Raw genomic sequence first — 23,559 nt, 5'->3', positions numbered from 1 at the left:
TGTCTCCATTTCTCAGGCTGCAGAATTGTAGTTCTTGCTTCTGTTGTCTGCCCCCTGGTGGGTGAGTTTGGCCTAGGGGCTTGTGCAGGCTTCCTGGTGGGAGGGACTGGTGCCAGCCCCCTGGTGGGTGGAGTTGGGTCTTGTCCTACTGGTGGGAAGGGCCATGTCAAGGGGTGTGTTTATAGGTGGTTGTGGGCTCAGGAAGACTTTAGGCAGCCTGTCTGCTGATGGGTGGGGCTGTTTCCACCCTGTTGGTAGTTAGGCCTGAGGTGTCCCAGCACTGGAGCCTGCAGGCTGACGGGTCAGGCCAGGTTTTGGTTCCAGAATGGTGACCTCCAGGAGAGCTCACACCAACGAATATCCCTGGCGTCTCTGCCACCAGTGTCCTTGCCCCTGCAGTGAGCCACAGCTGACTCTCACTTTCCCAGGACACCCTACAAGGTCCATAGGTAGCTCTGGCCCAGGGTCCTATGGTGTCACTGCTTTGCCCTGGGTCCCAGTGCATGTGAATCCTTGTGTGTGCCCTCCAAGAGTGGAGTCTCTGTTTTCCCCGGTCCTGTGAAGCTCCTGCACTCAAGCCCTGCTGGCCTTCAAAGCTAAATGTTCTGGGGACCTTTCCTCCCAATGCCAGACCCCCAGGCTGGGGAGTCTGACATGGGGCTCAGAACTCTCACTCCTGTGGGAGAACCTCTGTGATATAATTATTTTCCAGTTTTTGGTTCACCCATCTGGTAGGATATGATTGCATTGTGAAAGCACCCCTCCTACTGTCTCACTGTGGCTTCTTCTTTGTCTTTGGATGTGGAATATCTTTTTTGGCAGTTCCAGTCGTTTTTGTCGATGGTTGTTCAGCAGTTTGTTGTGATTTTGGTGTTTTTGTGAGAGGAGGTGAGCTCAAGTCCTTCTATTCTGCCATCTTTTCTCTATTCCAAGGAGTTTTTATATTAACAAGTTTTGAGATCTTCACATCTAATCCAAGAAAGTGGATTAGAAATAGAGTAAAAAAATAAAGATAGGGCTTCCCTGGTGGCACAGTGGTTGAGAACCTGCCTGCCAATGCAGGGGACATGGGTTTGAGCCCTGGTCTGGGAGAATGCCACATGCTGTGGAGCAACTAGGCCCGTGAGCCACAGTTACTGAGCCTGCGCGTCTGGAGCCCGTGCTCCACAACAAGAGAGGCCGTGATAGTGAGAGGCCCGCGCACTGCGATGAAGAGTGGCCCCGCTTGCCGCAACCGGAGAAAGCCCTTGCACAGAAATGAAGACCCAACACAGCCATAAATAAATAAATAAATAAAAATTAAAAAAAAAGATAAATATAAATAAAGTAGAAATAGTAACCTAGATGGACAAAATGGAAATCAAAGTCATTGATTCATTCAATCACTCTTTGAGGATAATTATGCACTAATCATTATTCTAAATGCTTACAGTTGAAAAGAGATACAATCCATTAAAACAAAGAAGTTACAGTTTACCGGTGGTAGGGTCATGAGAAAGCAAATATTTGGCCCTTTTTCTTTTCCTTGTCCTTAGTCTAGTTTCACTTGCTCATAGGGTGATGCATATAGAGGACTTGCACCCAGCCCTTGAGACCAGAGTTCCTCCAAATTTTTTATTTTGATGAAGCCCAATTTATCTTTTTTTCTTTTTTGGATTGTGCCTTTCGTGTCATATCTAAGGACTCTATCTAACCTCAGTTCTCAGCAATTTTCACTTATATTTTCTTCTATAAGCTTTACAGCTTTACATTTTAAATCTATGATCCATTTTGAGTTAATTTTGGTATAAGGTATGATATTTATATCAAGGTTCTTTTCCTTTTTTTGTGTTTTTTGCTTTTGAATGTCAATTGTTCCAGCATCATTTGTCGAAAATACTATCCTTCCTCCATTGAATTGCTTCTGCATCTTCATAAAAAAATCAGTTTGCTGTACTTGTGTGGGTCTATCTCAGGACTCTCTTCTATTCCATTGATCGATGTGTCAATACCACACTCTTGAGATAACTGTAGCTAAATTGTAAATATTAAAATCTGATAGTTTGATTCCTCCAACTATAGTCTTCTTTTTCAAAATTGTTCTGGCTAATTTACTTCCTTTGCCTTTCCACATAAATTTTAGGACAAGCTTATCTATGTTTATAAAGAACCATGTTGAGATTTTGGTAGGAATTAAGTTAAATCTGTACATCAATTTGAGAGAAATGACATCTTTAGTATGTTGAGTCTTCCAGTCCATGAACACAGTATATATTTTCACTCATTCAGGTCTTCTTTCTTTCAGAAGCAGTTTGTAGTTTTCAGCATATGGATCCTATATATATTTTGTTAAATTTATATCTAAGTATCTCATTTTTGTGGATGTGATTGTAAATGATATTGTGTTTTCAATTTAGGTTTCCAAATGTTTACTGCTAGCATATAGAAATATGATTAATTTGTGTTGACCTTGTATACAGTGACCTTGCTAACTTATAACCTCACTTATTTGTCCTAGGAGGGTTTCTCTTCCTTCCTTCCTCCCCTCCTCTTATGTTCTTTCTTGTAGATTCCTTAGGATTTTCCATGTAGACAATCATATTATCTGGAAAAAGTTATGCTTTTATTTCTTCCTTTACAATCCGTATGCCTTTTATTTCCATTTCTTGCCTTATTTTACCAGCTAAGACTTCCAGTACCATATTGAATAGGGGTGTAAAGAGCAGACATCCTTGCCTTATTCCAGAAAGCATTCAGTCTTTCATCATTAAGTATGATGTTAGTTCTAGTGTTTTGTTTTGGTTTTTGTAGATGTTCTTTATTGGGCTCGGGGAAATTCCCTTCTATTCCTAGTGTGCTGAGAGTTTGTATGATGAATAGGCATTGAATTTGGTCAAATGTGTTTTCTGCATCAACTGATATGATCATGTGGCTTTTCTTCTTAAGACTGTTAATAGATTACATTAATTGGTTTTAAAATACTGAGCCAGCCTGGAATTCCCAGAATAAATCCCACTTAGTTGTGGTATATTATTCTTTTCATACATTGCTGGGTTTGATTTGCTAATATCTTGCTGAGGATTTTTATATCTAAATTCACAAGGAATATTGGTCTATAGTTTTCTTTCTTTTTCTTTTTTTGTACTGTCTTTGGTTTTGATATCAAGGTAATGCTCACCTTATAAAATGAGGTGGGTAGTGTTGGTTTTTCTTCTGTTTTCTGAAAGTTGTGTAGAATTGGTGCTATTTCCTCTGTAAATGTTTGGTAGAATTTGCTAGTGACAATTTTGGGTCAGGAGATTTCTTTTTGGAAAATTTAAAATTACTAATTCAATTTCCACAACAGTTATGGGACTATTCAATTATCTATTTAGCCTTGGGTGAGTTTGTGATTTTGGAGGGGAATACGTCCATGTTAACCAAAGTTTTAAATTTATATGACTACAGTTGTTTGGAGTAGTATCTTATTATCCTTTTAATATCTGTGGGGTCTGTAGGGATATTCCTTTTTTCATTCCTGGTACTGGTAGTTTGTTTCATCTCTCATTTTTAATTTATCATTCTTGCTAGAGGTTTATCAATGTTACTGATCTTTTCAAAAGAAATCTTTTAGTTTGATTTTCTATATTGTCTTTCTGTTATTGATGTCATTGATTTCCACTCTAATATTTATTATTTCCTTCCTTCTGTTTGTTTGGAGTTATTTTGTATGTATTTCTTTGTTCAGTTTCTTGAGGTATGAGCTTACATGACTGATTTGAGGCCTTTCTTATATATAAGCACTAAGTGCAATATATTTCCCTCTAAGCACTGCTTTAGCTGTGTCCCAAAGATTTTGATATGTTGTATTTTCATTTTAAATCAGTATAATACATTAAAAATTTTCCTTTAAGATTTCTTCTTTGACCCATACATTATTTAGACATGTGTTAATTTCCAAGTGTTTGGGTATTTTCCTGTTATCTTTGTGTTATTGATTTCTAGTTTGATTCCATTATGGTCAGAGGGCATAATTTTTATGATTTCAATTTTTAAAACATCTATAAGGTTTGTTTAATGACTCAAGATGTCATCTATCTTGGTGAATGTCCCATGTGTGATAGAACAGATGTTACTGGGTGGAGTGCCAACTATCTTTTTAAAGTTTTAATCCAGGTCTTGGCCTAATGATATACTAACTAAGAATAAGGAGAAGAGTGGCTCTGCTCTCTCATGCTAAGAAAGAAACTTTTTAGTTTTCAAATAAGTAGGACCAAACTTTGGAACCTTGGGAAATTTAAAAGTTGCATTAGACCATCAGAGTCCAAAGGATTATAGAGCAGAAGACCCTCCCTTTACACACCAGAGTTCGTGAAATCTCATGCAACTCAAAATCAACTCATCCCCAAGACAGTAAGTACAGTATAGGCACATCTTACTTGGGGATTTGGTTCCAAAGTAGGCCAATAAGACAAGAATAGTGCCTATTCAAAATTACTCTTGCAGAGAAGCCAGCATAAAGGGGTTACCACTGGCTAACACTGGGTCAATTTGAACATCAAATAAATAGTAGTTAAACAAATGATGCTGCAGCAATTGGACATCCATAGGCAAAAATATGGACCTCAACCTAAATCTCAGACCTTATATCAAAATTAACTCAAAACAGATTATAGAGTTAAATATAAAATGTAAAACTATAAAACTTTTAGAAAAAAATAAGAGAAAATCTTTGGGCTCTAGGGCCAGGCAAAGAGTTTTTAGACAGCACCAAAAACACTACTTATAAAAGAAAAAAATGAGTAAATAAGACCTAATCAAAATTTAAAACATCTGCTCTGTGAAAGCCTGTGTGAAGAGGATGAAAAGACATGTTATAGACTGGGAGAAAATATCTGCAAATCACAGACCCAACAAAGAAATCGTAACTAGAATATATAAAGAACTCTCACAACTCAACAGTTAAAAAAAAAAATTCAAGTAGAAAATGGGTTAGATATGAACAGACATTTCACTGAAGAAGATAGACAGATGGCAAATAAGCACATGGAAAGATATTCAACATCATTAGCCATTAGGGAAATTCAAATTAAAATCTCAATGAGATGTCACTATATAACAGAATGACTAAAATAAAAATAGTGAAAACACCAAATCCTGGTGAGGATGCAGAGAAACTGGATCACTCATACATTGCCAGTGGAACTGTTTTTTAAAAAAATGAAACAAACAATTACCATAGTACCAGCAATCACACTCTTGGACATTTATACTAAAAAACTGAAAAATTCTTCATATAAAAACATGTACATGCATGTTCATAGCAGCTTTACTTGTAACAGCTAAAAACTGCAATTATCCCCAATGTCCTTCAACAGATGCCTGGTTACACAGACTGGCATATACATACAGTGGAATACTATTCTACAAAAAGGAATGAACTATTGATACACATAATAACTTGGATGAATCTTCCGAGAATCATGATGAGTGAAAAAGCTAATCCCCAATAGTTACATACTACATTATCCTATTTGAATAACATTTTGAAAGGATAAATTTTAAATGAAGGTCAGATTAGTGGTTGCCAGGGTTTAGGGAGGTGAGTGGGGTGATGGTGGGGGTGGGGGGGAAGGTGAATGGGGTTATAGAAGGGCAATATGAGGGATCCTTGTGGTATTGGGTTGGTTTAATATCTTGATTGTGGTAGTAAATACAAGAACCTACAAAGGTTATAAATCTATAGAACTTAATACACACAAACACACAAATGAATATAAGTAAAACTGGGGAAATCTCAATAATATAAGCAAATTGTATCAATATCCAGGATGTGATATTACACTATAATTTTGCAAACTGCTACCATTGAAGAAAACTAGGCAAAGTGTACAAGGGATCTCCCTGTATTATTTTTTACAACTGTTTGTGAATCTATAATTATCTCAATAAAAACAAATAAAGAGTAGTAGAAATTATTTAACCAACTGAATAAAATAGAAATCTATTAATTCATACTAATGATAGGTAGACAGGGTGATGGGAAAGAGAAGGAAATATTCTTCTTTATAGTAGAATGCCAACTAGTATAATTAGGAAATATAATGCAATCAGGAAATATAATCACTATTTTACAACCATCATGGTAAGAATTGATTTAGGCAAGAAACATCAATGTATGCTAAAACTAAAGTATAGCAATTTCATGAGGATTAGAACACTTAATAGTCTCAGAGTGTCACCCTACAAATTTCTTACTAATCGAGAGAAAGATAGCACCTTTAAAGTAGAGAAATCTGGCTGATTCTACGTCAGTGAAGTGATCAATGTTAGCATCACCAATAATGAAACAAACTACCTAATGTTCCTCCTGATGAGATGCACTGAGAACATTACTTCTGTTTATCAAAACACCAGAAAGTTGTAAGACAAGTCACAAATTAGAAGGTTGTTGGCAGTGACTGGTTTGGGAATACCATATAAAGATGAAAATGGCTAATTAAAGCCACATGCAATAACACTGCTTAGTTGTATAAACATAAGATTGAGGAAAAAAGAAAGGCAAAAGAGAATAACATGCAATATGATTCTGTGATATTGGGATCTAATAAGAAATATATATTTGGCTTTTGTCTCTGGTTCCTGATACAGAGTTCCTAAAACCCTTGTAGTTTCCTTAGTGACAAAAGAGGAGCATCTTCGTTATTCATAATAAGCCCCTTTCAACCATATCTGAGTTTGTTAATGACATGACTGATGGCTGAAAGCCCCTAGGTATTTCAGGATTGGGGCTAGTTGCTAGAGGAACTAACCATGTGATTAGAGGGTTAGAATTTTCAGTCCCACTTCCTCAGTGTCTGGGGAGGGGAGAGGAACTCAAGATTGAGGTAATCACCAATGGCTAGTGATTTAATCAGTCACACCCACTGTCATGGAGCCTCCATAAAAATCCCAAACAACAGGGTTTGGAGAGCTTCTGAGTTGGTGAACACATCCATGTGCGAGGAGGGTGGTGTACCCTAAACTGCATGGGGACAGAAGCTCCTGCACTTGAGACGCTTCTGAACTTTGCCCTCTGTACTTCTTCATCTGGCTGTTCATTTACATCCTTTATAATAAACTGGTAACAGTAAGTAAAGTGTTTCCCTGAGTTCTGTGAGCCATTATAGCAAATTATCAAACCTTAGAAGGGGGTGGTGGGAATCCCTGATTTGTAGACAAGTTGGAAAGAAGTGAAGGTAACTTGCACTACATGCAATTGGCATCTGAAGAGGGGGGCAGTCTTGTAGAACTGAGCCCTTAACCTGTGGGTTCTGTGATGACTCCAGGTAGTGTCAGAATTGAATGAAATTGTGGGACACCCAGTTGGTATCCAGAGAGTTGGAGAATTATCCCCCAATAAACATATTTGAATAAAAATTTAAAAGTCCCTGGAATAAACTTACTGGGAAATTTCAAGGCCTATATTAAGAAAACTTAGATTGTCATATATATAGTCTGTTATATATGACCCTCATGGTAACCACAAAGCAAAAACTTAGTATATACACAAAAGATAATATGAAAGGAATCTAAGCATAACACTAAAGAAAGTCATCAGACAACAGGGGAAGAGAGCAAAAGAAAGAACAGAGAAGAACTACAAAACTGCCAGAAAACAATTAACAAAATGGTAATAAGTACATACCTATCAATAATTAAATGTAAATGGGCTAAATTCTCCAATCAAAAGATATAGAGGGGCTTCCCTGGTGGAGCAGTGGTTGGGAGTCTGCCTGCCAATGCGGGGGACAGGGGTTCGAGCCCTGGTCTGGGAGGATCCCACATGCCGCGGAGCAACTGGGCCCGTGAGCCACAACTGCTGAGCCTGTGCGTCTGGAGCCTGTGCTCCGCAACGGGAGAGGCTGCGATGGTGAGAGGCCCGCGCACCGCGATGAGGAGTGGCCCCCGCTTGCCGCAGCTGGGGAGAGCCCTCGTGCAGAAACAAAGACCAAACACAGTCAAAAATAAATAAATTAATTTAAAAAAAAAGATATAGAGTGGCTGAGTGGATTAAAAAAAAAAAAAAAACAACAAGACCCATCTATATGTTGCCTATAAGACTTACTTCAGATGTAAGGGCACATACTGACTAAAATTGAAGGGATGGAAAAAAGATGTTCCATGCAAATGGAAACCAAAAGAAAGCTGGGGTAACTGTACTTATATCAGACGAAATAAACTTTAAAACAAAGACAAAGAAGGGCATTACATAATGATAAAGTGGTCAATCCAACCAGAGAATATAACATTTGTAAATATTTATGTACCCAACATAGGAGCGCCTAAATATATAAAGCAAACATTAACAGATGTAATGGGAGAAACTGACAGCAATGAAAAAAATTGTGATATACTTTAATACCCCACTTACATCAATGGATAAATCATTCAGACAGAAAATCAATATGGAAACATTGGCCTTAATAGACACACTAGACCAGATTAACTTAAAAGATATAAACAGAACATTCCAGCCAAAAGCAACAGAATATACATTCTTCTCATATGCATATGGGACATTCTCCAGGATAGACCATATTTAACAAAATAAAGTCTCAATAAATTTAAGAAGACTGAAATCACATCAAGCATCTTTTCCAACAACAATGGTATGAAATAAAAAATTAATTACAAGAAGAAAACTGGAAAAATCACAAATACATGGAGATTAAACAACATGCTACTGAACAGCCAATGGGTAAACAAAGAAATCAAAAGATAAATAAAAAAATACCTTGAGACAAATGAAAATGGAAATACAACTTACCAAAATCTACGGGATGCAGCAAAAGAAGTTTTAAGAAGGAAGTTGATAGTGATACAGGCCTACCTCAAGAAACAAGAAAAATCTCAAAGACACAATTTAATTTTACACCTAAAGGAAATAGAAAAAGAAGAAATGAATCCTAAAGTTAGGAGAAGGAAGGAAATAAAGATCAGAGTAGATAGAAATGAAATAATGACTAAAAAGACAACAGAAAAGATCAATGAAACTAAGAGTTGATTCTTCGAAAAGATAAACAAAATTGACAAACCTTTAGCTAGACTCACCAAGAAAAAAATAGAAAGGGCTCAAATAAATAAAATCAGAAATGAAAGAGAAGTTACAACTGATATCACAGAAATACACAGGATCATAAAAGACTACTAAGAGCAATTATATGCTAAAAAATTGGACAACCTAGAAGAAATGGATAAACTCCTAGAAACATACAATCTTCCAAGACTGAATCATGAAAAAATAAAAAATCTGAATTGACAGATTACTAATAATGAGATTGAATCAGTAGTCAAAAACTGCCCCTCACCCCAAACAAAAGTCCAGGGCTATGGCTTCTTTGGTGAATTCTACCAAATATTTAAATAAGATTTAATACCTATCCTTCTCAAACTCTTCCAAAAAACGGAAGAGGAAGGAATTCTTCCAAACTCATTTTACAAGGTGAGAATGGCCTTGATACCAAAACCAGACAAGAATACCACAAAAAAAGAAAATTTCAGGCCAATATCACTGATGAACATAGATGCAGAAATTCTAGCAAACCGAATCCAATGATACATTAAAAGGATCATACACCATGATCAAGTGGGATTTAGTCTAGGAATGCAAGGATGGTTCACCATCCACAATTCAATTAACATGATATACCACATTAACAAAGGATAAAAATCATATGATTATATCGATAGTTGCAGAAAAAGCATTTGACAAAATTCAGCATCCATTTATGACAAAAACTCTCAATAAAGTGGGTAGAGATGGAAACATACCTCAACATAGTAAAGGCCATATATGATAAGGCCACAGCTAACATCATACTCAATGGTGAAAAGCTGAAAGCTTTTCCTCTAAGATCAGGAATAAGACAAGGATGTTCACTCTTGTCACTTTTATTCCACATAGTATTGGAAGTCCTAGCCAGAGCAATTAGGCAAGATGCAGAAATAAATGGCAGTATTTGTGGACAATATATTATATAAAGTGTGATAACTCCACCAAAAAACTGTAAGAACTAATAAATTCAGTAAAGTTGCAGAGTACAAAATAAATATACAAAAATCTGTTGTATTTCTACACACTAACAATGAACTATCAAAAAAGAAATTAAGAAAACAATCCCATTTACAATTGTATCAAAAAGAATAAAATACCTACGAATAAATTTAACCAAGGAGGTAAAAGACCTATACACTGAAAACTATAAGACACTGATGAAAGAAACTGAAGAAAACACAAATGAATGGAAAGATGTTTCATGCTCATGGTTTGGAACAATTAATATTGTTAAAATGCCCATATTACCCAAAGCAATCTACAGATTCAATGCAATCCCCATCAAAATCCCGATGGCACATTTCACAGAAACAGAACAAAGAATCCTAAAATTTGTATGGAACCACAAAAGACCCCAGACAGCCAAAGCAGTCTTAAGAAAGAAGAACAAAGCTGAAGGCATTGCACTCCCTGATTTCAAACTCAGTATGATTTTGGCATAAAAACAGACACATGGATCAATTAAAAAAACAGAGATCCCAGAAACAAACCCACACACATATGGTCAATTAATTTATGAAAGGAGGTAAGACTATACAATGGGGAAGGGACAGTCTCTTTAATAAATGGTGCTAGGAAAACTAGACAGCCACAAGCAAAAGAATGAAACTAGACTATTGATACTATCTTACACCATACACAGAAATTAACTCAAAACGGATTAGAGACCTGAATGTAAGACTCGAAACCACAGAACTCCTAGAAGAAAACATAGGTGGTAAGCTCCTTGACATTGGTCTTGGTGATTATTTTTGTATCTGATTCCAAAAGCAAAGGCAACAAAAGCAAAAATAAACAAGTGGGACTACATCAAACTAAAAAGCTTCTGCACAGCAAAGGAAACCACCAGCAAAATGAAAAGGCAACCTACTGAGTGAGAGAAAATATTTGCAAATCATGCATCTGATAAAAGAGTAATATCCAAAATATATAAAGAACTCATACAACTCAATAACAAAAAACCAAATATCTGATTAAGAAATCAACAGAGGACCTAAATAGACATTTTCCCAAAGAAGACATATAGATGGCCAACAGACACATGAAAAGATGCTCAACATCACTAATAATCAGGGAAATGCAAATCAAAACCACAATGAACTATTACCTCATGCCTGTTACAGTGGCTCTTATCAAAAAGACAGGAGATAACAAGGGTTGGCAAGGATGTGGAGAAAAGGGCACCCTTGTGCACTGTTAGTGGGAATGTAAATTGGTACAGCTGCTATGGAAAACAGTATGGAAGTTCTCCCCAAAATTAAAAATAGAACTAACATGTGATCCATCCAGCAATTCTAATTCTGGGTATTTATCTGAAGAAAATGAAAACACTAATTTGAAAAGATATATGCACCACTATGTTCACTGCAGCATTAGTTGCAATAGCCAAGAAATGGAAACAACCTAAGTGTCCATTGATGGATGACCAGATAAATATGTAGTGTGTGTGTGTGTGCGTGTGTACAGTATATATATAAATACATATATATATACAATAGAACACTACTCAGCCATAAAAAAGTATGAAATTTTGCCATTTGTGACAACATGGATGGACCTAGAGGGTATCACGTTAAGTGAAATAAGTCAGACAGAGAAAGACAAATACCATATGATTTCACTTATACATGGAATCTAAAAAGAAAAACAAACACACGATACGAAATTCACAGGTACAGAGAACAGAATGGTGTTTGCCAGGAGGGTGAGGGTGGGCAAAAATGGGTGAACAGGGTCAAGAGGTATAAACTTCCACTTATAAAATAAGTTATGGGGATGTAATGTTTAGCATAGTAATTATATCAATAATATTTTATAATGTATTATTATATGTTATATAATATTAATAATTATATTATAATTATAATGTATTATAATATCAATAATATTGCAGTGCATATTTGAAAGTTGCCAAGAGAGTAAATCTTAAAAAAATTCTCATCACGAGAAAAAAATTTTCTTTGTAACTCTGTATGGTGAATGATGGTAACTAGATTTAATATGGAGGTCATTTTGCAGTGTATACAAATACTGAATCATTATGTTGTACACCTGAAACTAATATAATGGTATATGTCAATTATACCTCAATAAAAAAATGATGAGGATTTTTAGAAAATGTGACATGACACTAAAGTTCATTGATAATGTGTGAAACTTTGATTAAAAATTAAAAACTTTGTTAATTAACTAGATGGGAGGAATCCTTTCACAATGCATACGCATACCAAATCACCATGACATACACTTTAAAAATCTTACAATTTTGTCAATTATACATCAATAAAGCTAAAATTTAAAATAAATAACTTAAAAAAAAAGAGAAATGTGACAAAACACAGGAAAACTCTGGAAAATAATGAGCTGGGGACTAACACTACCCTAATTTTCATTGTATACCATTCTCTAGTATTTGAATTTTTTGGACTGGTACATGTAAGTTTTTTTTTTTTTTTAATTAATAAACTTTACTTTTTAGAGTGGTTTTAGGTTCACAGAAAAATTGATCAGAAAGTACAGAGTGTTCCCATACATCCCCTCTCCCCACATATGCACAACCTCCCCCAATATCAGCATCATGGTGGTATATTAGTTACAACTGATGAACCTACACTGACACATTATCAACACCCAAAGCCCATAGTTTACATAAGGGTTTACTCTTGGTGCTGTACATTTTATGGGTTTTGACAAATGTATAATGACATGTATCTACCATTGTAGTATCATACAGAATAGTTTCACTGCCTGAAAAATCCTGTGCTTTGCTTATTCAGTTCTCCCTCTCCATTAACCCCTGGCAACCAGTAATCTTCACTGTCTCCACAGTTTTCACTTTTCCAGAATGTCGTATTGTTGGAATCATACAGTATGTAGTCTTTTCAGATTACGTATTACTAAGTGAAAAAAGCCATTGAAGTTTCCTCCAAGTATTTTCATGGCTTGATTGATAGCTTCTTTCTTTTTAGTGCTGAATAATATTCCACTGTCTGGATGTACCACAGTTTACTTATCCATTCACTTATTGAAGGACATCTTAGTTGCTTCCAAGTTTTGGCAATTATGAATGAAGCTGATATAAACATCTGTATTCGGTTTTCTGTGTGGACATAAGTTACAATTCATTTGAGTAAATACCAAGGAGCACAATTGCCAAGGAGCACAATTGCTGGTTTTTATGGTAAGAACACATTTAGTTTTGTAAAAAACTGCCAAACTGTCTTCCAGATTTGCTGTAGCATTTTGCATTCCCACCAGTAATGAGTGAGAATTCCATTATTCCACATCCTCACCAGCATTTGGTGTTGTCAGTGTTTTGTATTGGGTAGTCTAAAATCCAAATGCAGTAATATTTCATTGTTATTTTAATTTGCAATTCTCTAATGGCATACGATGTTGAACATCTTTTCATACACTTATTTGCCATCTGTATACCTTCTTTGATGACGTGTCTGTTCATGTCCTTTGCCCATTTTTTAATCAGGTTGTTTGTTTTCTTATTGTTGGTTTTCAAATGTTGAGCCAGATTTGCATACCTGGAATAAATTCCTCTTGGTCGTGGTGTATAATTCTTTTCATACATTGTTGGATTCAATTGCTAATATTTTGTTAAGGGTTTTTGCATCTATGTTCAATGAGAGCTACTAGTCTGTAGTTTTCTTTTCTTGTAATGTCTTTGTCTGGTTTTAGGGTATTAGGGTAATGCTGGCCTCAGAGAATGAGTTAGGAAGTATTCCCCTATCCCCTACAGAAGCTTCTATCTTCTGTAGAGAACTGGTATAATGTTCTTAAATGTTTAGAAATGTTTAGTGGAATATACCAGTGAACCCATCTGGGCCTGGTGTTTTCTGATTTTGAAGGTTATTAATTATTGATTCAATTTCTTTAATAGATATAGGTCTATTCAGATACTCTATTCATATATCTTTTATAACAAAAATTTTAAAGTTTAATAAGTGTTGGTTATCCCCAAATTACCCTATAAATTTAATAAATTCCAAACAAAATTCCAATGGTATTTTTTAAAGGAATGAATAAGATGATTCAAACATTCCTTTGAAAGAGGAAAGGCTCAAGGATAACTTAACGGGAAAATAAAAGACAAATAAGGAGGCTTTGCACTACCAAATATCAAGACAACTTCAGAGCTACAGTAATTAAAATATGTAGAAAATAGGCCCCAAATTATCTGGAAACTTAGTTTACGACACAGGTAGTTTTACACATAATTGGGTAGATCATTCAATAGTATTAAATGAGTTAACTCATTATTTGAGAAGAGTTTTTCCTTTCAGCAAAATTCTAGACAATTGAAAAGTTAGACCATTACATTTGGCACAAATCTAAGAATTCTGATAATATCCAGGTTTGCCAAAGTATAAGAAAACAGGTATTCTTAAACACTGTCCACATAAGAATATATATTACATCCTTTTTGAAGTATAATTTGGTGGTTATATATCAACTAGTGATCTTAGTTGCAAGCAAAAAAAAAAAAAAAAATCAACTGACTAACTTAAGCACAACAGGAATTGATTAAGAATAATGGGTAGCTCCTAGAATCTAGAGGAGAACCTGAGAACCAAGTTTGGAGTCTACACAGCCAAAACTGATGCTCTAAACCATAGTGCACAACTGAATATGCCAGTGGGCACAAACACCACAGCTTCCGTGGCCAGCTATACCCTGTACCCTACTGCTACATGTAACTGCCATTGCTGCTGCTGTCTCACCAAAATGGAGTCTACCTTACCCTGCTTTTTCCCATCACCAGCTTCCAATTCAAAGTTTGGAATAAGTACTTCTGACTGGTATAATCTAGGTTCTATGTCCAAGCATTAGGTGCAAGGGAGCCTGGGCATGTGAGTACCTGGCATTTCAGCTTTTTTTTTTTAGGAGGAAATAGACTGTATCTCCAAAGGTGGGAGTTTTACAAACATAGTTCTGGGTTTCAGACACTAGGATCGCACAAAGAATGACATTATGTCCACAACAGTGGTATACATTAAAATTATAAATACTTATTACTCTTTACTCCAGAATTCCATTGTAAGGAACTTGTCCTAAAAACATATTCTTATGACCATGCAAGAGAGTTCATCACATCATAGTCTGTAATAGCAAAAAAATTAAAATCAATAAGGGACTGGTTCAGAAAGAGAAAAACAAATACCGTATGCTAACACATATATATGGAATCTAAAAAAAAAAAAAAAGGTTCTAAAGAACCTAGGGGCAGGATAGGAATAAAGACACAGATGTAGAGAATGGACTTGAGGACGTGGGGAGGGGGAAGGATAAGCTGGGACAAAGTCACAGAGTGGCATGGACTTATATATATATATATTACCAAATGTAAAATAGCTAGCTAGTGGGAAGCAGCCGCATAGCACAGGGAGATCAGCTCGGTGCTTTGTGACCACCTAGAGGGGTGTGATAGGGAGGGTGGGAGGGAGACGCAAGAGGGAGGAGATACGGGGGTATATGTATATGTATAGATGATTCACTTTGTTATACAGCAGAAACTAACATAACATTGTAAAGCAATTATACTCCAATAAAGATGTTAAAATAAATAAATAAATAAATAAAAAATAAGGGGCTGGTTAAATAAATTATGGCAGTTTTTATATGAGAATAACATGCAGCTGATAAAATATTTATTGAATGAATACTCACTGTGTGCCAGGAACCACGTTATGCACTGGGAATACCATGGTAAACAAAGTGGACAATAGTCTGAATGAGGTACCAGTATTTTTTTTAAATGCCTAAAATATATTAAGTGGTTTAAAAAATTAGTATGACTCCACTGGGAAAAAAATCAGACATTTAGGTATGTTTGTGTACATACACAGAGAAAACTATTAGTTATCTTTGGAGAGCAGGAATGGACAGGGGTACATTCTTTCTGATGGCCTGAGTTTTTTGCCTCTTTAAAATTTTAAAATAATTTTTATAATTTAAAATGGGGAAATTTTATTTTTTATATGACACAAATTGTATACCTTAAAAAAAAACCCCGAGAACCCATTGGAGACGATAGGGTTTCCTTCTGGAGTGAAGAAAATGTTCTAAAATCTAAAACAGTGGTGATTGTTAAACTACTCGGAATTTTATGGGCGAATTTTATGTATGGTATGGAATTATATCTTAATAAAGCTGTTAAGGGGGAACGGGGCAAGTGATCTGCAGGCTTACATGGGAACCGACCTTGATTTAAGATCCAAATTATCAATAGTTTGACATCTGATGTTTTAAATTAAAAATGTAGGTGAATTTTGCCTTCTACTCTAAAACATATCCATAGTTTTAGTTCCAAAAATCTTTATAAAAAATTAGCTTGGGATGGAAGCCATTATTTATCCCCTGGCTCTCCCATCACAGAGGGTATTTTGACATAACTTATCTCAGGAGGAAAGGATTCCTTAGAAAACCAATAATAAGAATTCTGTTTCTCCCTGAATAAATAATTAATCAGCACCTACTATGTTTGAGGCATTAAGTATGTGGCTGTGTCCAGCAGGGAACTTGCAATTTTTGGGAGAAGGGGTTGAGAAAGAGAAAGTGATTTAAAAAGTATTTTTAAAGTACATGATAGAGTTTAAAGAATAATTTTTGGATTAAAAAACACTGGTGAGTCTATTCTGATAAAAACACACATTTGAAAAATAGAATTATACTTTGCAATTTGCTTTTTTCCACTTAACTATTTCCAGCATCCCCAGGGGATGTTCCTTTGGAAACATGGTGAGAGGTTTGCAAGTTCACCCCAGGATTTTCAAGACTGACACTAGTGGTGGTAAATCTGCTCTATCAGTTAGCACCTGGTTGAACCTACCTCAGTTTCCTCATCTACCAAATAGGGATAATAATAGTACCTACACCTCATAGGGTTGCAGTGAAGATTACATGAGTTAATCCATGCAAAGCACTTAACATGGTGCCTGGCATAAATATCAGCTTTTCTTACTATGTGATGCTCACCATGATTAACATGGTCAGCTCTATGTACCAAACAGTCACTCTGAATCAAAACACCAGCTCCTTGATGAGAAAGGCACAGGACCCAAACAAAGAAAGTCTTTAAGTTTTATTACTGCCAGGAAGGAAACCCTGTAAAATTAAACTGTGTTTCCAATTAGGAAGACAATACTATTAAGATATTAATCTCCTTTAATTAACTTATAAATCTAATGTAGTAGTTCTGAACCAGTGGTACTTTTGCCCCCCACAGGAGACATTTAGCAATACGTGGAGACATTTCTGGTAGTCACAAGTGAAGGGGCTGCTGCTACTGGCTGGCATCTAGTGGGTGGAGACCAAAGATGCTACTAAACATTCCACAGTGCACGGGACAGCTTCCCACAACAAAGAATCATCTGGCCCAAAGAAACCCTGATCTAATGCAATCCTTGATAAGATGATTCTAAAATTCACTTGGAGGACTAAATGGTCACAACAGACACGAAATTTTGGGGGAAAAAAAAGTAAGAAGAGGTATTTGCTCGAGTAGATACCAAAAAAAATATCAAACCACAAAAATAAGACAGTCAAATTCTGACATTGAGAATACACAAATCAATGAAACATAAAAGAAAACCCAGAAATAGATCCAAGTGCTTAAAATAATCTGGTATAAATAATGTGCTTCAGATAAATGGAGAAAAATAATTATTTAAGAAATGATTCCCAGACAAATGATTAAAATCATATATTATAAATTCTAATATCCAGAATGTTTCCCTCATACATCTGCAATCAGGATGCATCTAATAGTATATACACTTCATGCGGTAGTTTCTTTTTTCTTGAAAAGCCGTTCTTAAACTGACAGCAAGTCTTAGATTCAGTGTTGTCTTAGAAATAAGGCAATACATATATGGAAAATGGTAAGCATACTTCATGCTATATAAAGCATTTCAGATGAATTAAAGAACTAAATGTTAAAAATGAGATAGTCAACGAACAATAATAAGTAAATAATAGGAAAATAATCTCAGGACAGGAAATATCTTTCTAAACATAAAACAAAGAAAAAAATAAAGAAAAAAGATGCACAAATACACATGTAAAATGTAAAACTTCATTAAATAAAACATCACAAACTACAGATTTCTAAATTTAGTGCAATCCCAATTTTAAAAGTAAAAATTATTTAGAAGTTGACCAAATGATTTTAAAGTTATCTGAAAGAATAAATATGCAAAATTAGCCAGAAAAATTCTAAAAAAGAAGAGCAATGAAAAGTTTCCTCTGCTTCTTATTAAAACAGCATGTAACAAAGTCAGAATACAAAGTCCACAAATAGACACGAAGGTTATTAGTTGATAAAGGTAATATTTCAAACCACTGGGGAAAAAGGACAGATAATTCAATAAATTATGTTGGGACAACTAGCTAACCATCTGGAGAGAAAAATATTAGATTACCATTCTATTCTTTTTTTGAAACTAATTCCAGGTGGATTAATGAAAAAAAATATATTTATAATCTTAGGAGTGAGGAAAGTCTTTCTAAGTATGACAACAAAAGACAGAAATCATAAAGGAAAAGGGTGACAGAATTGACTATGTAAAAATTTAAAACTTCTGTAAAGAAAACCAAAGAAATCAAAAGTGGGGAAAAAATGTAACATGTATAACACAGGGGTAGTTTCCTAGTACAAATTACTACAAACTGGCTGGCTTAAAGCAACATCCTCTCACAGTTCTGGAGGCTCAGAAGTCCAAAATCAAGGTGTCTGCAGGACCATGCTCTCTCCAAGGCTCTAGGGGAGAATCTGTTCTGTGCCCTTCTCTTAGCTTCTGGTGTCATGAGCAATCCTTGGTGTTCCTTGATTTGCAGCTGCATAACTCCCATCGTCACACGGTGTTCTTCCTCTGTCTTCACATCTTCTTATAAGGACACTAGTCATATCGGACTAAGGGTCCACCCTACTCTCTATGATCTCATCTTCACTGATTACATCTGCAATGACTCGATTTTCAAATAAGGTCACATTCTGTAGTGGTGATGGGGACTTCAACACATCTTTTTGGAGGACCCAATCCAACCTATAAAAATTCTTTACTATGTGAGTAAAACTGAGAAATTAGTAAACACACAAACAAACAGAAACCCAATAGGATAAGAACAGGCAATTCACACACACACCCTATGTGTGTATGTGTGTGTATATGTATATATATATATACATACATATGGAGAGAGAGAGAGAGATCTCCAGTAAACATATGCAAGATGCCCAGCTCTGCTACATGCCGAGCACACACTCTGATCTCCAACCTCACTAGCTGCTCCTCCTCCCCTTGCCTTCCCCTGGGCCAGGCACTGTGGCATGCTCTAGGGCTAGATCCTGGATGCTCTTCCTCTTGTAGACTGTCAGCCTAGATGAACTCTTCTAGGTCAATGACTTTACAACCTATGTGCTAATGACACCAAATTAGTCAGGACTTCTCCCCTGGCTTCCAAACTCAGTACAAACCTTATAACTTGCGTCTCCAGTTGGCTCTCCCACAGGCATCTTAAATTTAACACCTTTAAAAGAGAACTCTTGAATCTTTCCTCCAACCCTGTTCCTCCCCAAGTCTTCCTCACTTCAATGACTGACACCAACGTGCATCCAGTTGTTCAGGCCAAAACCAGGGCATCATTTTTGATTTCTCCCTTTCCCTCATTAACCACATCCAAGGATCAGGATTTACTTTATAAAAGCCTTCCATATCTCTCCAGTCTTCCAGTTGCACCACCTACAAAGCTATAATTATATCTGGTCTGGACTACTACTGCAACTTCCAAGACTCATCTCCCTGATCCACTTTTGTCTCCTTATAGTAAGGTGAAGCTGGTTTGTTTGGGACAGTTTCAGTTTTCACCTGTTGCTTGATACCAGTTCCATTTAGCAACCCCTTTCATTTGCAAAAGGATCCCCATTTGGATGATAAATTATATGGTCACCTTGCCTTACAGTCTTTTCCTCTCACAGTAGCTAGTCACCTTTTAAAAGTGTAAATTAGATCATGTTTTTCCCCTGCTAAGAGGAACTTATCCTAAACAAACAAACAAACAAAGGTACAAAGATTATTTATGAGGAAATTTCTCACTCAGTTGTTTATAATAGACAAAATTTAGAAATGGGAGCATAATATCGATTTATAGGAAAAGAGAAATGTAATTATAAATCTGTACAATGAAATACATTAAAAATATTGGTGATGTGTATTTATTGATGCAGAAAGAGATAAAAAGTATATTAAGAGAAAAGGCAAACTGAAAACAATGAAGTATAGCAAGACTTCATTTTTGCAAAAACATATGGGGATGACACATGGCTATGTATGAGTGCACACTGGTATTTACAAATAAAAGTTTAGGCAGGCATACTTCAAAATGTTAACACTGGTTATTTTTGGATAGCGAGATTAAGGGCAATTAAATTTTCTTCTATATACATTTCTCAATTTTTTGTAATTAGGCCAACCAAAATTATCTGAATATATTCTGCTTTTATAAGTAGGGGGGGAAAAAAAGCAATAAATATTATAAAAAAACACAGACACATTTCATCAACTTACTGAAGACTAAAGCCCAGGTTAAGAGCCAGAAGTTCAGAAACATCAACTTCAGCATTGGAGATGGGTTTCTGATTTCCTGAATTCAAGCAAGTTGTTTCCCCTCAGTCAATATTTGTAAAAAAGAAAAAAAAAATTACAAAACTTGTTTCTTTTATTCCATTGCTTGCCAAGCTTGAGAAACAGCACAAAGTGTAGCAAAAGCTATCATTTATGCTGGCATTTTCCTTGCATTGTTTCATTAAAAACCTTTTAATGGTCCTGCCAGGTAGGTATTAATGCTCTCAAATGCAAAAGCTGAGAGAGATGACAGAACTTGCCAAAGCTCACACAGCTGTTGGGGGCGGGGCGAGGCGGGGGAGTTCCTGATTTAAACAGAGGTTTCTCTGACCTCAGGGCCTTGAGGAAAAGCTGGACAAAGGCGCTTTAGGCTTTATAACCTTGCTCGAGTCTCTCAATGCCTCTGATCTTTTGTGTGGTTATCCTACCACCCTTATCTAACTTGCAAGAAAGATAAAAGGAGAACCAGCTCGGAGTTTTTAGAAAGGTGGAGTAAGTATCTGGAGAAGTATCTGGAGATTTACACTGGGTACTACTCTGGAACTTGCCCTTCATTTCTCTTCAACTCGAAAAGCTCCAAATCAAAATGCATGGTTGGGTGGTCACAAGGGAGGGTAGGGGGGCAGTTTGAGAGTGCCCCTATGTATGTGTGTGAAGGGTCACAACACACGCGACAGACTGGGATAAGGATGACATATGGGTACCTGAAGAAGGAAGCTGACCCAGGATGAGGGAAGATGGACACCACTTGGGAGCGAAGGACAAAGTTAGTAGGAAGGACAAATTAAAGGGGGATTGAGAGAAGGAGGAATAGGAAAGAGGAGGAACTAGGAGGAGATGCAGTTGGGAGTTATTCTGCAGTATTTTTTTCTTCCACCTCTTTTCTTTCTATATTCTTTCCCTTGATTATCTAAGTCACAATTAGACCTTCGATGCTCCTTTCTGTTTAGATGATTACCAAATCTTTCCAGTCCTGACTTTTCTCCAGAGTTCAAACTGAATGCAGCATTCCCTCCACCCCAAGCCTGCTCCTACTGTATTCGCTCTCATCGTCAAACATCCGTCTGAACTGTTCGCTCTCCCATTCCGTCAACCATTCTTTCATCCAACAAATATTTATTGTGGATCTAGTATGTCCCCCACACTGTCACAGCACTAGGGACATCCATTCACTTCCCAAGTTGGGTCACTTTTACCTTGAAAATCTTTTGTCTGTCCTCTCATCTAAATTCTTTACTGAAATTTATTGAGAATCCCTCTTGCTTGAACCATGGCAACATAGCACTATAAGTTAATTGGTTTTGCATGCCATTTATTCTACAGTGACCTCCTAGATTTAGCACTATACCTGCAGTGGCTCACAGTGGAGGCTTAGGGACTACAAACAATGGGAATGGGATTGGAGAAGCAGAAGCTAGATTTGTCTTGATGAAGTATTTGCAAAGGAAGAAAGGGGTTCACAAATAACATCAGTGTGACAATTCTGTTATTTCTGGGGTGTGGCTTTGGGAGGCTGGGAAGATTGTTGGAAGTCTGATGCTGGGAGTCTCCTGATAGAAAGCCTTGCCCACCTCCCATCCCTTGAGTACTCAATAGCCACTTGTTGATTATATCACCTTCTATGACAGAAGCCGCAAATGTTGTGTTCTCCATCGTATCCCCAGCTCTTAGAACATCAGGCCCATAGTAGGGGTTCAATAAATATCTGTGGAGGATTCTAGAAAGGCAGGGACCATAGATGTTTTATTCACTACCTTAGGAAGAAGGACAAAGAGCCTGAGGGAAAAAGAAATCGTGCAAGATGTTTCCCTCCCTATTCCTTTAGAGCTTGGTAAATGTTTCCTAAGCGAAATAAAACGGCCCTCCTGCACAACTCCAAAATCGGGCCCCTCGCTCGGCTGCCAGGCCCTGGAGCGCGGCCACCATCTGGCCCAGGCCCCAGCTTCCCTCCCTCCCCGCCCGGGCTCCTGTTACCTCCCTGCATACATCTGTACCCACCACAAGCCAAACAATTACACGCTCCCGCGTCCCCGCCCGGAGGTCCGGGACTACCCCTAGGACCCCGTGTGCCCCCGGGCCCCCCGGCCGCCACCCCCGCCAAGGCTCGGGGAAGCGCGCGGCCCGACCTGAGACCGCCGCCCGCTGTGGGCTCCTGCACCCCCCGCACCAGGACCTCGTCCATGTGCTCGGTGGCCACTCTCCAGCCTCAGCCCGCTCGGGCTTGAGTGCGGAGCCCGGGAGGCCCGACCTCCCGATCCGGGCCCGCCGCACTCCTCAGGGTAGAACACGCCGGGAAGGCGGCAAGGCGGGAAGCCGTTGCAGCTGTGAGGCGCCCAGGCGCGGGCGGCGGGGCCGCCGGAGCCAGCGGGCCGGGCCGAGGGTGGCCCGAGCGGAGGCGGCGCTCCGGTCGCGGCGGGGCTCGGGGAGCGGCGGCTCGCTCACTCACCACGGTCCGACGGGGCAGCGCGCCGGTGGTCCTGGACAGGGCCCGGCGGAGCCTCCGCGCCCGGCCCGGGCGGGTCCCCCCGGAGCTCTCGGAGCCGCTGTCGTCCGAGATCACGATGAAGTCCTCCATGGCTGCGGGTCCCGGCCGAGCCAGCGCACGGGCGGCCGGCGACCCGGGAGGCGGCAGCGGCGGCGGCGACTTCGGTTCCTGCTGCTGAGGCGGCGGCGGCGGCGGCGGCGGCGGCGGCGGCGGCGGCGACAACCGGGGCCATCACCCCAACGGCCCCGCCCCTTCCCGCCCCGATCCCCGCCCCGTCGGCCCCTTCCCGCCCCTCCGGAGCCCCGCCCCCTGGCGGCGGGCGGCGGGCGGCGGGCGGCGGGCGGCGGGCGGCGGGCGGCGGGCGGCTAGCGGTTGGGTAAGGGCCG

At 38.1% G+C, this 23,559-nt stretch overlaps 1 protein-coding gene across 2 annotated transcripts in view; it reads right to left on the bottom strand.

The window, feature by feature from the left end:
- SIMC1 (SUMO interacting motifs containing 1) overlaps positions 1-23,404 on the bottom strand; it is a 95,046-nt gene extending 71,642 nt beyond the window's left edge. The window contains exons 1-2 of one of the 2 annotated variants that reach the window (XM_082379910.1): positions 23,135-23,230; positions 20,632-22,405 (exon numbers count right to left, since the gene is read on the bottom strand). Coding sequence is in view for 1 of the 2 variants with exons in the window: in XM_082379909.1 (XP_082236035.1) it covers positions 23,135-23,263 (129 nt within the window). In the remaining variant the exon portion in view is untranslated. Of the gene's footprint in view, positions 1-20,631; positions 22,406-23,134 lie in introns of both variants that reach the window. The other variant, XM_082379909.1, reaches the window with a different exon arrangement.
- Positions 23,405-23,559: the final 155 nt, after the last annotated feature.

Source organism: Balaenoptera borealis, assembly GCF_965194805.1.
Source record: "Balaenoptera borealis genome assembly, chromosome: 2".
Taxonomy (NCBI): domain Eukaryota; kingdom Metazoa; phylum Chordata; class Mammalia; order Artiodactyla; family Balaenopteridae; genus Balaenoptera; species Balaenoptera borealis.
This window is presented reverse-complemented; position numbering and strand designations above follow the sequence as displayed.